This window comes from Capricornis sumatraensis, unplaced genomic scaffold (assembly GCF_032405125.1).
Source record: "Capricornis sumatraensis isolate serow.1 unplaced genomic scaffold, serow.2 scaffold1, whole genome shotgun sequence".
Classification (NCBI taxonomy): Eukaryota; Metazoa; Chordata; class Mammalia; order Artiodactyla; family Bovidae; genus Capricornis; species Capricornis sumatraensis.
The window spans coordinates 5,354,206-5,371,767 of record NW_027184612.1 but is presented as its reverse complement, the minus strand read 5'-3'; the positions used below and the strand labels follow the sequence as shown (position 1 = coordinate 5,371,767).

The following is a 17,562-nucleotide window of genomic DNA, read 5'->3' as shown; positions in this document are numbered from 1 at the left end:
TAATTCATTTTATATGGGATCCAAGATAAATCCCATCATATTCTAAATTCTCTTCTGTAACAAAGGACTAATGTATATCATCCTTTAGATTGACAATTTAGTAGACAGATACAAATCTAAAGCAAAATTTATATAATTAACAGTGCTTAAGTTGGACACAACTGAGAGACTAAGCACGCACTCAATGCCAAGTACAACACACTTCATCCTTACAATTTGGAATTAATTTTCATGCAAAATTTTATATAGAGTATTGATCCTTACTGGTAGATAAGGCAGATTTTCATCTTTCAAAGTAACCAGGACAAATAGTAGAAAAAGCATTTTATTTAAATGGAAAAAGCTACATTAAGATCTGTAAAAGGTGTCAATATAATATTGCCTATACAGAAAAAATTCAGATGTGAATAGCAACAAATAAAAGTTATACATCTTTCTACTTAGCAGTGCAATTAATTCACATTGTAATAAAGTTAAGTCAAGTATAACAAAATCAAAACGTTTCTCCATAATCAGTATACTGAGAATTACAGTGTAAAGATCATTTCAGGTTTAAGAAACCTGCAATCAATCTACAGAATACCCCAAGACAAGGGGGACAGTTAATTCATTTCATTATCAGCTGTTGGGTTTTTTCAATACTGTTCACAGGGAAGAAGTAACAAGTTGACATACATGTAAATAGAATATATTTAGTCTATACAATAAAAAAATAAAAATTATAAAGTGAGCTAACAAAGAATGAAATCTGAATACAGATTTATAAAACTGACAACATCTTAGATAACACATACAGTATTTCTCATGTAAAAACATCTAGTTTCAGCAAAAAATAATTTGGTTGCTTTTCAGATGCATTGTAGATCTTGTAAGCTGAAGATGCAGATGTCCAAGTATCTTAAAAACCATAATAAATGTCTTTCTCCATGCATACAAAATGATAAATGCTCTCATCACAGTCTCAAGAATATTTTTGGAAGTTTGTCTTGCTTCAGAAATACATTTAAAATGGGTAAAAATAAGGATTTCATGGTACAATGAAACAGTAAACAGTGCTCAATTTACTGCTAATTGTTGAAAAAAACCTAGATTTTACAGTACTCTGGTATATATGAAATTTTTTTTTGATTTTACATTGCATATTTCTGAGTCCATTCTCTTGCGTGTCTGTTGTATCTGTAGATATACAAAAGGGATACAGTAAAAACATACAAATTAAATGTTTTAGAAGATCTGTCTATGCAAAACTGTCTAACTTTTTACATTTAATCACAATAATCATACACATACCAATTATTGGGTCAATGTGACTTTGGTTCATACATAAATAAAACAGAAAACATAGGGATTTCTTAAACTAATAGATCTCTTTACAACCTATATGAAAATGTACCTAAGTTATAAATAACAAAATAAAGAAGTCATAAATAACAAAATAAAGAAGTCAATTTCTAATACAAATCCATAAAAGCCAACCCTGAATGGTCATTATATGTAAAAAACAAATGAATCAATGGTACCAGCAAGGTGTAGGTCAGTTTAGGGGTAGTTAGGGATAACTTCTCTTCCTGGGAGAAAGTAAAGAATATGACATTCAGTACTTTCCAATTACCAACTTCTTAAATTTTAGATTTACTACTTAGAATTATATAGCTTGACAGTTACTATCAAAAAACATGCATATTATGCAAAGGCAAAATAAATACTATTAAATAGTAAAGGATGAAACAATAAGTGGGAAGGGGTGAGATTTTTTGTAAAAAAAGTAACAGTTTAAAAAGAAAGATTTACTCCTTTGGAAAGATAAACTTAACAAAAATAATGAGCGTAACTAAATGTACTTAAATACACTGATAATACTTATGTTTTGGCAGACTACATAGAAATGCATAGAAACCAATATAAGCAAACACTTACTTTTCTTTGTCTGATTTATAGATTTGTGCAATATCTGGTACTAAGGGATCATCTGGATTAGGGTCACAAAGCAGAGAACATATGGACAATAAAACTAGATTTAAAAGAGAACACCATATTAGGTAGTGAGTTTTCTACTTTATACAAAAGTACATATGTAAAAATAATTTTAATGAATAGACAATAAACTTATAAAGAAAAAAAGCAAAAGGAACACATTAAATTACATTTGAGATTAAAACACACAGACTCCAAATACACAGTTGGAAAATATTAGAATAGCATCCTAACCTCAGATGTTTCTTAGAGATACTTTTTTACTTTAACAAGAAAACTGTCCACTTTTTATTCTATTTTAATGCAAACAAATCTCTGTTCTAATCAATTCAAGGTAAAGCAATCAAATTATAGTTAATAGTCCAAACTATTTTGGGAGACTGAGCTCATGCACTCTTTATTTGGGCTTAGAGCTGAAGAGGGAAGATTTGTAAATTACTTTCAATGAAATTTTTTATTACATGTACAGTATTTGTATCAAATGCATTTGAAAATAATATGCACAGCTATCATTATATAACTTCTATATTTTACAACGTAAATTAAAATTGAAAAACTATAGTAGTTGTTTCTTGCCATGTTGAATCCAAATATCAGTGCAAATATCTATACTTTAAAAAGCAAAACAAACAAACAAGAAAACTAAGTATCTGAAAAAGAAGGGAACAAGGACTCTGGTTCCTCATTGTCTGCTTCCATGCCACCACTTCCAAGGGGATACATGGAGTCTTTGGAACAATCTTCCATCTTCACCTTCCTCTACTATGTTCATTTTTCCTACCGTTACACATCCAAAGGTAAATTTATTAGGCAGATGTGATCCTTAAATGACCTGGAAAGGGGGCAATAAGGGCTAAGAAAAACTAACATTTCATTCCTCTATTATCTTCCATCTACCCAAAGAAATTTTAAGTCGGTATATTAAACGAACAGGGTAAATTATCTGGGCTCATGTCTCCAGAAAGTTTCTAAACTTAACTCATGATAAAAAGTGAAATAAAACATTTAAAATATTAAACAGTGAAAAATGAACACATATAAGGAAAATACAAGCTACTTTATAAACTAAGCAAGAGGGAGGTTCCTCATCTCCCCGCTCCTGCTACCAAGAGACCTGTACCCTGATTTCACTATTATGCGCACAAAACAAATGTTTTGAGGGAAAAGGTAACAATAGTTAACGTTCATTTGAGGCCACAGTACTGGAAAAGGTCAGTTTTCATTCCGATCCCAAAGAAAGGCAATGCCAAAGAATGCTCAAACTACCACACAATTGCACTCATCTCACACACTAGTAAGGTAAAGCTCAAAATTCTCCAAGCCAGGCTTCAGCAATACATGAACCATGAACTTTCAGATGTTCAAGCTGGATTTTGAAAAGGCAGAGGAACCAGAGATCAAATTGAGAACATCTGATGAATCATCAAAAAAGCAAGAGAGTTCCAGAAAAACATGTATTTCTGCTTTCATGACTATGCCAAAGCCTTTGACTGTGTGGATCACAATAAACTGTGGAAAATTCTGAAAGAGATGGGAATACCAGACCACCTGACCTGCCTCTTGAGAAACCTATATGCAGGTCAGGAAGCAACAGTTAGACCTGGACATGGAACAACAGACTGGTTCCAAATAGGAAAAGGAGTACATCAAGGCTGTATATTGTTACCCTGCTTATTTAACTTATATGCAGAGTACATCATGAGAAATGCTGGGCTGGATGAAATACAAGCTGGAATCAAGATTCCTGGGAGAAATATCAATAATCTCAGATATGCAGACGACACCACCCTTATGGCAGAAAGTGAAGAAGAACTAAAGAGCCTCTTGAGGAAAGTGAAAGAGGAGAGTGAAAAAGTTGGCTTAAAACTCAGCATTCAGAAAATGAAGATCATGGCATCTGGTCCCATCACTTCATGGCAAACAGATGGGGAAACAGTGGAAACAGTGGCTGACTTTATTTTGGGGGGCTCTAAAATCATTTCAGATGGTGACTGCAGCCATGAAATTAAAAGACGCTTACTCCTTGGAAGGAAAGTTATGACCAATCTAGACAGCATATTAAAAAGCAGAGATATTACTTTACCAACAAAGGTCTGTCTAGTCAAGGCTATGGTTTTGCTAAGTCACTTCAGTCGTGTCCGACTCTGTGCAACCCCATAGATGGCAGCCCACCAGGCTCCCCCGTCCCTGGGATTTTCCAGGCAAGAACACAGGAGTGGGTTGCCATTTCCTTCTCCAATGCATGAAAGTGAAAAGTGAAAGTGAAGTCGCTCAGTCGTGTCCGACTCTTAGTGATCCCATGGACTGCAGCCCACCAGGCTCCTCCGTCCATGGGATTTTCCAGTATGGATGTGGCAGTTGGACTATAAAGAAAGCTGAGCGCAGAATTAATGCTTTTGAATTGTGGTGTTGGAGAAGACTCTTGAGAGTCCCATGGACTGCAAGGAGATCCAACCAGTCCATCCTAAAGGAGATCAGTCCTGAGTGTTCATTGGAAGGACTGATGCTGAAGCTGAAACTCCAATACTTTGGCCACCTGATGCAAAGAGCTGACTCACTGGAAAAGACACTGATGCTGGGAAAGATTGAAGGCAAGAGGAGAAGGGGACGACAGAGGAAGAGATGGTTGGATGGCATCGCCGACTCAAAGGGCATGAGTTTGGGTAAACTCCGGGAGTTGGTGATGGACAGGGAGGCCTGGAGCACTGCAGTGTATGGGGTTGCAAAGAGTCGGACATGATTAAGCGACTGAACTGAACTGAACTGAACTGAGTGCTTTACTATGTGCTAGTTGTATAGTGACCATATGTGGCAATACTATTATAATTTCTTATTTGACATATGAGGAAACTAAGGTTATGTGAAACTGTTCTTAAAGGACCACTTCTAAGCTAGCTAAAGAGAATTGACTGTACAGCACAAGGGATTCTACTCAATGTTCTGTGGTGACCTAAATGAGAAGGCAATCCATAAAAGAGGGGATACATATATATGTAAAGCTGATTCACTTTGCTATACAGCAGAAACTAACACAATATTGTAAAGCAAATATACTCCAACAATTTTTTTTTAAGTTTCTAGAAGTTGACAAAATGAATTGTTTTTTATAAAAAGCTACCAATATCAGAAGTATTTAACACCTGGCAGTCTGCACTTTCTCTTGTAATTATTTAGCTGCATACTTCAGTCAGTTCAGTCATTCAGTTGTGTCCAACCCTTTGCCGCTCCATGGACTGCAGCATACCAGGCTTCCCTGTCCTTTACCAACTCCTGGAGCTTGCTCAAACTCACGTCCATTGAGTTGGTGATGCCATCCAACCATCTCATCCTCTGTGGTCCCCTTCTCCTCCTGCATAAGCTAACTGAATTTCATTTTGTGATACTATTGCAGCAAAGTTTATTAATTTGAATAACCTTATGACAGTTATCTTTCCTATATCTAGTATGTAACAGTTATGTGAAAGATTTTTTTAAAAACACTAGCATCTACACAAACATTTTATAGGGACATTTTAGGTCAGAAAAATTGCTATTCATAAATAACTAACTGATCTGAAGCACTGTTACTTATCTAATACTTGAAATAATCATGGCTGTGGATACTGCTTCCTATAAAGCTTATCAATTTTTATACAAGTTATATAATCAGGTAGCATTTACTTTAAAAAAATTTTTAATGATCATCAATTCTTCCTCTAAATTCTTCAAGAGAAACAGTATCCTTAAATTTTATAAACAGGGAAAACTACCAAGTTACTTTGAGGCGCAGATGTTTCTATATCAAAATAGTAACTCAGGCTCTCTTCTGTTAGAAACAAGACAAAATTAAGAGAGTGGCAAAGCAAACAGCATTAGTGAATTAAACAAACAGTTTCAGATGCCCTATATACACATCTCATAATTTAGCAAAGAATAATGCTATATAACTGTGAAAGTTGAGAATCTGCATGGAGTATATATCAGTCCTTAAAATGATGCTATTAATTGCCTGAAGTTTAGACTAACATGCTATATGTATTGCATTATTCTAAAGTGTAAATATGTCTTTCTTTTTTTTTGGCTATACCATGAGGCTTGTTCCCAGATCAGAGATTGAACCTGGGGCTCTTGGCAGTGAAAGTCTAGAGTCCTACCCATTGGACTACAAGCAAATTCCTGTCTTTTTAAATCATTTACTTTATCTGCCTAGTTTGCCATTACTTCTTAGATGAAGTAAAAGAGAGGTAAAGCTTTATTATGTCAATAAATAATTCCATTTAATGAACGGGACAACTGGTCCTAAAATCTTATTTTCACTTCTATGTGTGTATCTCTTTCTGTATTCCTGTCTGTTTTTAAAGATAAAGCCTAAACTAAAGGAATGAACTGTCAACAGGTTTATTCCCAAATTTCTAGTTCTACCATTTTAAATTTCTCTCATTTCATCATTTAGATCAGCCCATCAACCCCCCAAGCATGAGTAATATAAAAGCTATGAAAGGAAAGCAAAAGCAAAGCAGAAGAAAACACAATTGATTGGTGTTTTGTTTCAAACTTTAGTCTCTAAGACCTTTTCACTGTATTTTTTCTGTCTCACTGTTATTAATTGTTTTAAATCTGATAAATGAAATTACCTTTTGACACAGTCAGAGCTGGTGACCACTGTGACCTCAGGATATCAAGACAAATACTTCCATTACTGTTTATGTTTGGATGGTAAATTTTTGTTGTGAAAGCAATCTAAACATAAAACAAAACAAAATTGTTGATAATCCATGAACTATGAAAGCAAACAGAACCAATTTGCTCTAGGGTAAAATGTCCTCAATTTCATATGACCTTAGAGGAGAAATGTATTCAACGCAAACTGGATGAACATCTACTTTATCCGAATGTAGCTTTAGCTACTGATAATGTGAAAGCAAGTAAATTCAGTTTCCTGCTCTTCCTAATGCCAAGCAATTGAGAAGTATTTTAGAAACTGTAATAAATAAGTCTGTAATAGCTGGTATGACTAGTTGAGTAGTACCTGAGATATTAACCATGGCTTTCATTACCCCTCAAACCGATCCTTCCCTTAATTTAATGATCAATTGACACCTGGGTCTAGAAATAGAATGCTGACCCTATTCTGGAGGAAAGTTAAGGGGCCCCAGCTTATTGCCTGTCCTAAGAAATCTACCAAGAATTCTAATCTTTCACAAAAATTGTTATATCATTTCATATATAAAGTTAATCAGATGTTTTTAAAAATCTAAAGTAATTATCTCTTGAGTGACAGAATTTGTTAATGATTCGCTCCCTAACTGACACCCCATCATTTGTTGGTTTCCTCTTTAGAGCTAAGCTAAATTTAATAAGAATGTGTTTTAATCTTTCCTATTTTTGTGCTTAGTTGCTCAGTTGTGTCCAACTGTTTGTGACCCGATGAACTGCAGCTCTCCAGGCTCCTCTGTCTCTGGGGATTCTCTAGGCAAAAATACTTGAGTGGGTTGCCATGCCCTCCTCTAGGGGATTTTCCCAACCCACGGATCAAACCCAGGTCTCCAACATTGCAGGTGGATTTTTTACCACAGAGCCACCAGGGAAGCCCAAGAATACTGGAGTGGGTAGTCTATCCCTTTTCCAGGGGAACTTCCCAGCCCAGGAATCAAACCACGGTCTCTTGTATTGCAGGCAGATTCTTTACTAGCTTAGCTAGCTACCAGGGAAGCCCTTAATCTTTCCTATGCTAAATATAATAAAAGGACTGTATCTTATTTATTATATTTTGTATTCCCCAGTGCAACAGAATATGGTAGGTGCTCAATAAATATTGGTTGAATACTTAAAAATTGAGAAAGAAGGATCAGCCTTGGAAAGAAAATCCCCTGAATGGAAAAGTCTAATTCTTGACCATAACAACTTCCAAACTACACATATGTAATGAGGAAGGTAAGACAGGTTCGGGAAGCTAATTTCTAACCTAACGGATACTGCTTTTTGTTTACAGACATAGTAAAATATTTGATGAGGAAACATATTTTAGATTCTGTGGCTTTATATAAAAGTTTGGACACACCAACCCACCCACAGTCTTTTGACATCATGAAAATATCTCTGGATAGAGAGTAAATTCCCTGACATAGGGGTGACATCAATGATAAAAATAAAAATACCTTTGGTGGTTTAAAAGGATAGTCTGTCGGAAAATGTACAGTGAGAAAGAAGACTCCACCTTGATATGCGCTATCAGGCTGAAATTACAAAATAATTACATCAGTGTCTGACTGCTGTATTCATTAGCAATCCAAGATGATTCCCTCCAAATATAATGGTTTGAAAAAGAAAATGCCATCCTTTTGTCTTAAGTTCAAATCATTTACCTTGAAAACAGGTTTCTCTTTGTAGGCATGAAGGAGGATTTTCCGGCAATCATGCCAAAATCATAGTTTAAAACAAAACAAAAATAGGACACACACAGTAGAGTGGTGTGACTTGCCCAAATAAACCTGTTTGTGAGTATAGGTTGTTAAAGATAAGTATACACACAAGACTCTGTGAGAAAAGAATGATGATTTGCAGCAGTAATCAGTATAAAAGAAAAGGGCTGAGGCTAGTATATTTCTTCTTAATTATAAAAACTAAGTTTCCGTGCTCCTTCCTTAAAGGCGCAAGAATCAAATCTTCACTTAGTAACAGTTTACAAAATAATGTGGAAAGTGGGAAAAAGCCACAAATGAAACCAGAGAAATTCAGTTCTATAGAATTATCAAATTAGGAATCAACTTTACAAGAGAAATTTAAATTTGGCCATATGCCTTTATAGCAATTAGGAAATACTTGTTACAAGCAAAAAAAAAAAAAAGGATGATTTTAAAAAGGGGGAAAGGGAAAAAAAGTAGCAAAAATACTTTTAAATTTTATTTTAATTCATTTATTTTACTTAAATGTATAATGTTATACTCTGTCAATATGTTGGTAAGAACAGAAGGCTATCAATACTTCCTACTTAAGTTTCTACATAGATATTAGAGGACCATATTGAATAATTATTCTTACTATATATTGTTTAATTCTAGTTTAGCAAAAATTATAAGGAATGTAGAAAATATAAGTTAATTACAATCAAGATATGATCTTCTTAGATACTCAGTTAAACTATACAGTGGCATATTTACATTACTAAAATAAATGAGGGTATGAGTAACATAAATTGCTACATGTGATTCACCTGAGAAATATTTGTGGAGGGCTATAATTCATAAAGGTGAGAGGTGATATTTTGAAAGTTCTTGGTAAGCAATGAAAAAAGATTCCTATCCAAGTAGTTAAATAAATATGTTGTACTTCACCCTTTAAAAAACGAATTTAATGTAACAATTTAGTGATTTAAAACATTTGCCCAGGACTCCTGCTCTGAAAAGTCAGTAACTGGTGTATCTTTTAAAAGTTAAGCATGAGGCAATTATGATTAAAAACTCTATGGCTTCCTGGCTAAAGCTCTTTCAAAGGAGGGAGGACAGAATGATGTTCATGGAAACATGTTACTGCTGCTGCTGCTAAGTCGCTTCAGTCATGTCCGACTCTGTGCGACCCCATGGACGGCAGCTCACCAGACTCCCCCGTCCCTGGGATTCTCAAAGCCAGACCTGTTCCTAACACACTCTTATCCAGATGCAGACCTGAGGTGTCAGTGCCCATTCTCACGCAATCAGATTTTTGCCCACAAAAAGAAAAGTCACAATTGCTTCTCAGGTGTAGAAAGAAATAATCTTAACAAAGGCAATAAGTATAATAAGAAGTCAGTTACAGAACAGCAGGTGATTTTGAATTCAGGACAATGCAACAAAAGAGGCAAGCTCATGAGATGGCAACAGAGCCACTGCGAAATTGTATCTGATCTTTCACACAGTGATGAAACACTGCAGTGAAACTTACTGCTCGTTACTTGTAGGAATTCCATTATTGGGTTAATTAGACTTATATCTAACCTACTAAAACGTTGAGAGTAATTATGCTTAGTTCCAAACAACTTTCTGTATTTAAAGAAAGATAAAGCAAACAAGAAGCCTGGTTGCAAATTGTGTGTGTTCCATTACTAAGCATAATGATCAGGGATTTGGCAAAGCACTGTAAATGCGTTCCGAGCAAGTATTTGCCACCAGGGATCTAGAAAATCATCATAAATCCTTTACTCATATTTTGCTTTCTGAGTGAGTCAGAGTACAAGAAAATTCAACCCTAGCCACAAACATCTAATCAAAGATGAAATGATAAGAATGAAGGATGGCTGAAGGGATTAATTTCATATATATGAATCATACTTACAGGCCCCATAATAGTTGCTTGCCAGTGGAACACTGAAACAAACAAAGGGAGTTTTGGAGTCATTAATAAGAGTTCAAACCTGTACTATTAATGGTAGCAAAATCCTAGCAAGAGAGTAAAGCTTACAGTCATCTCCCACAGGTCCAGCCGAACAGTGGGCAGGTGGGTCACGCTGTAGATCACTTAACTCCTGAAGCAAAGCAAAAATACTTCAGATTAATTCTTTTCCAGTGAAACAAGTGCAATAATCCATGAAGACACAAACAATTCATTTAAATATCATTTTAGGCAGTTCTACTCAAAATATGAACACATAAAATGTACTATGTCATTGATGGACAGAAGAATATGGAATAAGATTAAATCCCTTCATGAGACAGCTCCAAATTTTAAAAAATTAAATGAATTAAAATATTGTTTTTCTTTAGGATCCCTAACACAAAATATTTTTGAGTATCTTTTGTATGCAGGGTAACTGAGGATTTTTTTTTCCCCTCATAGATCCCTTATAGATTAAAAAAAAAAAAACAAAACACACAGATCCTACTTCAACCAGTTTATAATCTAATTTGGGAGAGTGAAGGCTCACGGACAGATGGATATTTAAGGAACAACATGAAGGTTAAATGGAAAGAAAGGAGAGTAGCTGGGCCATATCTTAAAGCCTAGCACACTGATTCATATGCTCTTTTCTACTTTCAAGGAAGCAAAAGATCATGGAAAAGGCACAGTTGTAGTTGGTCAGTCCTAGGTTGGCATTCCAGTCCTACCATAACTAACGCTATGACTGCGGGGAAGTAATTTACCTTCAGTTGGGAAGGAAATGACCACCACCAACTATGAAAGGCGTAATTTCAATATAAAAGACTGTAAATTAGGACTGAAGAACCTAATTTACTTAGGCAATCAGTTAGGGAATGTCTTTGAGGAAGTGACATTTCAGCTTAAATCTAAAAGGATGAGTAGAAGTTAGTTTTGGAAGAACTGATACTGTCAGGTATGGCAGCATAAGATGAGGTTGAAAGAACAGGCAGAGGCCAGGCAGAAAACTGATAACAATATACACCATATTCAGGATTTGGGGCTTTATACCAAGTACATTGGGAGGGGTTTTAAGAAGTAGCATAATCTGATTTAAAAGATGGCTCTGACTATGTACTGAATGGATCAGAGATGGGAAAGAGGGGAAGCTACAAAATTAATTGCTACAGGCAATAATAGAGGCTTGGACTAGAGAAGAGGGAGATAAAAGAGGATGGATTTGGGATATTGTGAAAAGACTGCTTATGACAGGATTGATGATGAATTACACGTATAGAGGAAGGACAAAAGTCACAAATATACATGATGAAAACAGGCAGCAGCTAATATTTACTCAATGTTTTATCATCTTAATAATCCTGTCAGGTAGGTGTTATTATGCTTCCCATTTTATAAACAAAGAATAAAAGTGGCATGGTTCATTATGTGCTCACAGAACTAGTATAGTGTAGAACTGGGATTCAGACCCTGGCAGTCGGCCTTCTACAGGTGTAGATACCATTTACTGAGAAGTGGGAATACACTAGATGATGTTGACCTGGAAAGTAGATACACCAAACCTGTGATCCCTGTGATATCAAAGAAAAATGTATTCAGCATACAAGGCTAGACCTTAAAAGAGAATGATACTATAAATTAGAAAATCATTGTATATACTCTGTATTTGAAAATTGTGGGGATGATATGAACAATTTCATGGGAACGCATGTAAACAAATATTGCATTCATCAAATCTAAGATGCTGTCAATGGCAAATCACATCCTTATGTATCAATAATTGAGCACAAATGTTGCTGATTAATTTTAAGACACCATCAATTACAAGGCACATCCAGATTTTAGAAATGTTAAAATGAAAAAGATGGGGATCTTAGCATCATTGCAATGAGTTTAGTGCTCTAACAGAGACAAACAAGAAAGAGGATGTGGTAGGGAAAAGCTTTCCTAAGAATCTGATACATGAGGTAAGTAACCAAGCTAAGTGCAAACTGAGGTCTCCTTCCAAGTTTTCTAGTCCCTTCCAGAGTAACTTGGTACTTTCCTTTTTGTTGTTTCTTCCCCACAGCTTGTGCTGTGCTTCTCTTCCTAACAAGAATTAACTAACAGAGTTAGCAGCTTCTTTGGTCCCAGTATAGTTCAACGATAAAGTAGAAGATTTCACTGATAGTGTTAAAAAAGCAAGGCTTTGAAGTTTAAGTCCAAGTACCATCAGTTATTTGCCACATGATCTTGGGCAAAATCTTTTTCCCTCTACAAGTGGCTTGAAGAATCAGTTCCCCAACCAGGGATCAAACTTGGGGCCCCAAAAGTAGAAGCACAGAGTCCTTACCACTGAACTGCCAGGGAATTCCCCATAGCCTCATTTTAGAATGACTGTTTTATTTAACCATTTTCTAATTTGGGCTTTTAGGAAATTGCTTTTAAAAAGATTCATCACGTTAAGTTTTCTAAACATTAGTGTAAATGAATAAATGAAACTTCTTGCCCCATATTTTAACTAGAAAACTAGTTAAAAAATGACAATGTCTGATGAAACTGAAACAGAATCACACACATAGCTGGAGGAGGGGTGGCATGGGAGGTTAGGGTTAGCAGATGTAAGCTTTTAAATATAGAATGGATAAACAACAAGGCCCTACTGTATACCATAGAGAACTATATTCAATATTGCTATGATAAACCATAATGGAAAAGAAAATATACATAAGAATGTGTGTGAGTGTATATGTATATATACATGTATAACTGAATCACTTTGCTATATAGCAGTAATTAACAACATTGTAAATCAACCATACTTTAATTTAAAAATAATTTTAAAAAGAAAAAAAGTCTCTGAGATTTAAAAAACTGTTAATGATTTGCATGTATATATTTTACAGAGTGATGCATATGTGAGTAAATCATACATAAATACATACAAAATTAATTTTACTAACAAAAAACCCCAAATCATATTTTACTTGGAATAGCCTTGAAGAGCATTCAAATTTCAAATGTCAGACTGTTCTTTCAAATCCCTTCAAAATAGTATAGAAAAATACTCATTATCATGTTCTTAAATTGTTGTGCCCTGATTCTACCTCCTGTTGGAAGTTAGAGCTAAGGATGAGAAAGATAAACTCTAACAAGAGAACTCCTGCAAAGGCCAGGTTCTTAAGCTGTCTATTTAAAGCTGACATTTTAGGAAAGCTCACTTATTATAGAAAAGAGGCAGCTGATGGTACATCAAACATTCTTAATAGTCACATCAATCATTCAGTTCATTCAGTCGCTCAGTCGTGTCCGACTCTTTGCAACCCCATGAATCACAGCATGCCAGGCCTCCCTGTCCATCACCATTTCCCGGAGTTCACTCAGACTCACGTCCATCGAGTCAGGGATGCCATCCAGCCATCTCATCCTCTGTCATCCCCTTCTCCTCCTGTCCCCAATCTCTCCCAGCATCAGAGTCTTTTCCAATGAGTCAACTCTTCGCATGAGGTGGCCAAAGTACTGCAGTTTCAGCTTTAGCATCATTCCCTCCAAAGAAATCCCAGGGCTGATCTCTTTCAGAATGGACTGGTTGGATCTCCTTGCAGTCCAAGGGACTCTCAAGAGTCTTCTCTAACACCACAGTTCAAAAGCATCAATTCTTCGGCACTCAGCTTTCTTCACAGTCCAACTCTCACATCCATACATGACCACAGGAAAAACCATAGCCTTGACTAGACGGACCTTTTTTGGCAAACTATTATCTCTGCTTTTCAACGTGCTATCTAGGTTGGTCACAACTTTCCTTCCAAGAAGCAAGCATCTTTTAATTTCATGGCTGCAGTCACCATCTGCAGTGATTTTGGAGCCCAAAAACGTAAAGGCTGACACTGTTTTCACTGTTTCCCCATCTATTTGTCATGAAGTGATGGGACCAGATGCCATGATCTTCGTTTTCTGAATGTTGAACTTTAAGCCAACTTTTTCACTCTCTACATTCTCATCAATCATTAGTTACTACTAAAAATGACACAAGTGCTTTGGTGAGAAGACTTACACATCCTAGAATTTTTAGGAGGGTCTTGAGAGTCCCTTAGACTGCAAGGAGATCCAACCAGTCCATCCTAAAGGAGATTAGTCCTGGGTGTTCCTTGGAAGAACTCATATTGAAGCTGAAACTCCAATACTTTGGCCACCTGATGTGAAGAGCTAACTCATATGAAAAGACCCTGATGCTGGGAAAGATTGAGGGGAGGAGGAAGAGAAGGGGATGACAGAGTATGAGATGGTTGGATGGCATCACTGACTGAATGGACATAAGTTTGGGTAGGCTCCAGGAGTTGTTGATGGACAGGGAGGTCTGGCGTGCTGCAGTTCATGGGGTTGCAAAGAGTCAGACACAACTGAGTGACTGAACTGAACTGAAATTTCTAATGTTCTATCCCTTTATCAAAATATATATCTGGTGGCTAACAAACACATGAAAAGATGCTCAACATCACCCATTATCAGAGAAATGCAAATCAAAACCACAATGAGGTACCACTTCATGCCAGTCAGAATGGCTGCTCTCTATAGCCATTCTGACTGTAGATACAAGCAATAAATGCTGGAGAGGATGTGGAGAAAAGGGAACCCTCTTACACTGCTGGTGGGAATGCAAACTAGTACAGCCACTATGGAGAACAATGTGGAGATTCCTTAAAAAACTGGAAATAGAACTGCCTTATGACCCAGCAATCCCACTACTGGGCATACACACAGAGGAAACCAGAATTGAAAGAGACACATGTACCCCAGTGTTCATCGTAGCACTGTTTATAATAGCCAGGACATGGAACCACCCTAGATGTCCATCAGCAGATGAATGGATACGAAAGCTGTGGTACATATATACAATGGAGTATTACTCAGTCATTAAAAAGAATACATTTGAATCAGTTCTAATGAGGTGGGTGAAACTGGAGCCTATTAAACAGAGTGAAGTAAGCCAGAAAGAAAAACACCAATACAGTATACTAACGCATATATATGGAATTTTAAAAGATGGTAACGATAATCCTGTATGCGAGACAGCAAAAGAAACACAAATGTATCGAACGGTCTTTTGGACTCTGTGGGAGAGGGAGAGGGTGGGATAATTTGGGAGAATGGTATTTAAACATGTATAATATCATATATGAAATGAATCGCCAGTCCAGGTTCAATGCAGGTTACAGGATGCTTGGGGCTGGTACACTGGGATGACCCAGAGGGAAGGTACTGGGAGGGAGGTGGGAGTGGGGTTCAGGATGGGGAACACATGTACACCTGTGGCAGATTCATGTTGATGTATGGCAAAACCAATATAATATTGCAAAGTAACTAACCTCCAATTAAAATAAATAATTTATATTTAAAAAATATGTATCTGGAAATATGCCTTATTACATTGTTTGGAAATATGTGACTGAAACTATGGTATATACGCACAGACAGAGTGACCAACAAAAAACACAATATATACCCTCCCCTGCCTGGAAAAAGACAGACCTCAAATTTGAAAAAGGAAAAATTCTGAGATATCCTAAGGAGGTGAAAATATAAAACAAAATACTATAACCAGACATATCAAAACTGTACCTTTTTGCTCTAAGTCTATTCAGAGGCCAGTGTACTTTTAAACACAAAAAATCAAAGACTACTTATACTTCTCCCTTTTGATTTAATTTACTCAAAGTTTTCCAGAAACTGCCCTCTTATCTGATTTATGCTTTCTCTACCATAACTGGAATTCTTATGTATCTACTTCAAGCATCACGGCCACATATGGAGTATTAAAAATAATTTAATGATTCTTATTTTAAAAAGAAATGCCAGGGTCAGTAATCTCTTCCTTTGCTCTTCTCTCCATTCTTTAAGAATTAATGCCGAACTACTGTCTTGTGAATTATACAAGTTGCTCAAGTCCATAAGATCCTCATAAGATCCAATGTATTCCATCCTGATCAAAAGCAAAAGATCTCAAAGACAAAGCATCTAGAATCATTCACTGTAATTATTGTGTGTGTGTATACAAAAGCAAAACAAAGCAAAATAGTGCTTTGTAGGGAAAAATAAGATAAAGCAATGCATAAACTGTAAGATACCCATAAGGTTATTACCCAAATCAAACCACTATCACCCTATTAGAATACCTCCATTATGACTCTGGCAGGAAAGCATGTTACTTGCTGTTGGAGGGAGTATAAGTTGAGATAGTACTTTCTGGAGGGAAATTTAGCAATAATTATCAAAGTGCAAAATGCATAGTTTGATCCAGGAGCTTCACCTCATAGTAATAATCATCCAAACAGACAAAGATACACATATAAAGATGTTGAGTCAGGCATTTTGCATAATTATGAAAAACAGAGATAACCTAAAGGCCCATCACAAAAGGAATGGTTCCTTGGAATGATACAGCCATGTTATCAGATACTATAGCTGTTAAAAAGAATGAGAGAGGGATTTCCCTGGTGGTCCAGTGGTGAAGAATATGCCTTGCCATGCAGGGAACATGAGTTTAATACCTGGTTGGAGAACTAAGATCCCATGTGTGGAGCAACTAAGCCCACATGCCTCAAGGAAAGATCTCAAATGACTTGAGTGTCACAACTAAGACCTGATGCACCCAAATAAATAAATGTTAAAAAAAAAAAAAAAAAGAATGAGAGGACTTCCCTGGTGGTCCAGTGGTTAAGGCTCTGTGCTTTCAAAATCCTGGCCAGGGAGCTAAGATTCCACATACTATAAGGCTAAAAAAAAGAAAAAGAAAAAAAAGAATGACATATGTATGACGTATGCTGACATCAAACAATGTTGTGTGAAAATAATACAGTTTTTGAGTGAAAAATATATGTGGCAGAAGTATGTCCAAGAGATCCCATAATACTATATATGCATAGAAAATAAACTAAAAGAATACACACCAAGCTCTTAATAGTAGTTATCTCTAGGGGTAGGTTGTCACCTTTTTTTTTTTTTTTTTTTACATTGTTCTAAATTTTTGCAATAATTTTTCAACTTTTTTTTAATTTTAAAGATAACTGCTTTACAATGTTGTATTGGTTTCTGCCATACAACATGAATCAGTCATAATTATATATATATATATATATATATATATAAATTTACATATATATCCCCTCCCTCTTGACCCTCCCCTCCCACTCTCCCTCATTTTTCAACTTTTTAGAGGAAAAAAATGCTGTTATACCCAGCTTCTTATGCATTTTAAGAGAGATTAAACGACACTTTTCTCCC

The 17,562-nt window shown here is 35.9% G+C and overlaps 1 protein-coding gene across 1 annotated transcript in view; it reads right to left on the bottom strand.

Annotated features, from left to right (window-relative positions):
• Positions 1-463: 463 nt before the first annotated feature.
• LOC138072310 (ubiquitin-conjugating enzyme E2 D1) overlaps positions 464-17,562 on the bottom strand; it is a 37,510-nt gene continuing 20,411 nt past the window's right edge. The window contains exons 2-7 of the mRNA XM_068963427.1: positions 10,390-10,453; positions 10,264-10,295; positions 8,112-8,189; positions 6,588-6,693; positions 1,918-2,011; positions 464-1,176 (exon numbers count right to left, since the gene is read on the bottom strand). Of these exons, the coding sequence (XP_068819528.1) occupies positions 1,131-1,176; positions 1,918-2,011; positions 6,588-6,693; positions 8,112-8,189; positions 10,264-10,295; positions 10,390-10,453 (420 nt within the window). The 3' untranslated portion in view covers positions 464-1,130. The remainder of the gene's footprint in view (positions 1,177-1,917; positions 2,012-6,587; positions 6,694-8,111; positions 8,190-10,263; positions 10,296-10,389; positions 10,454-17,562) is intronic.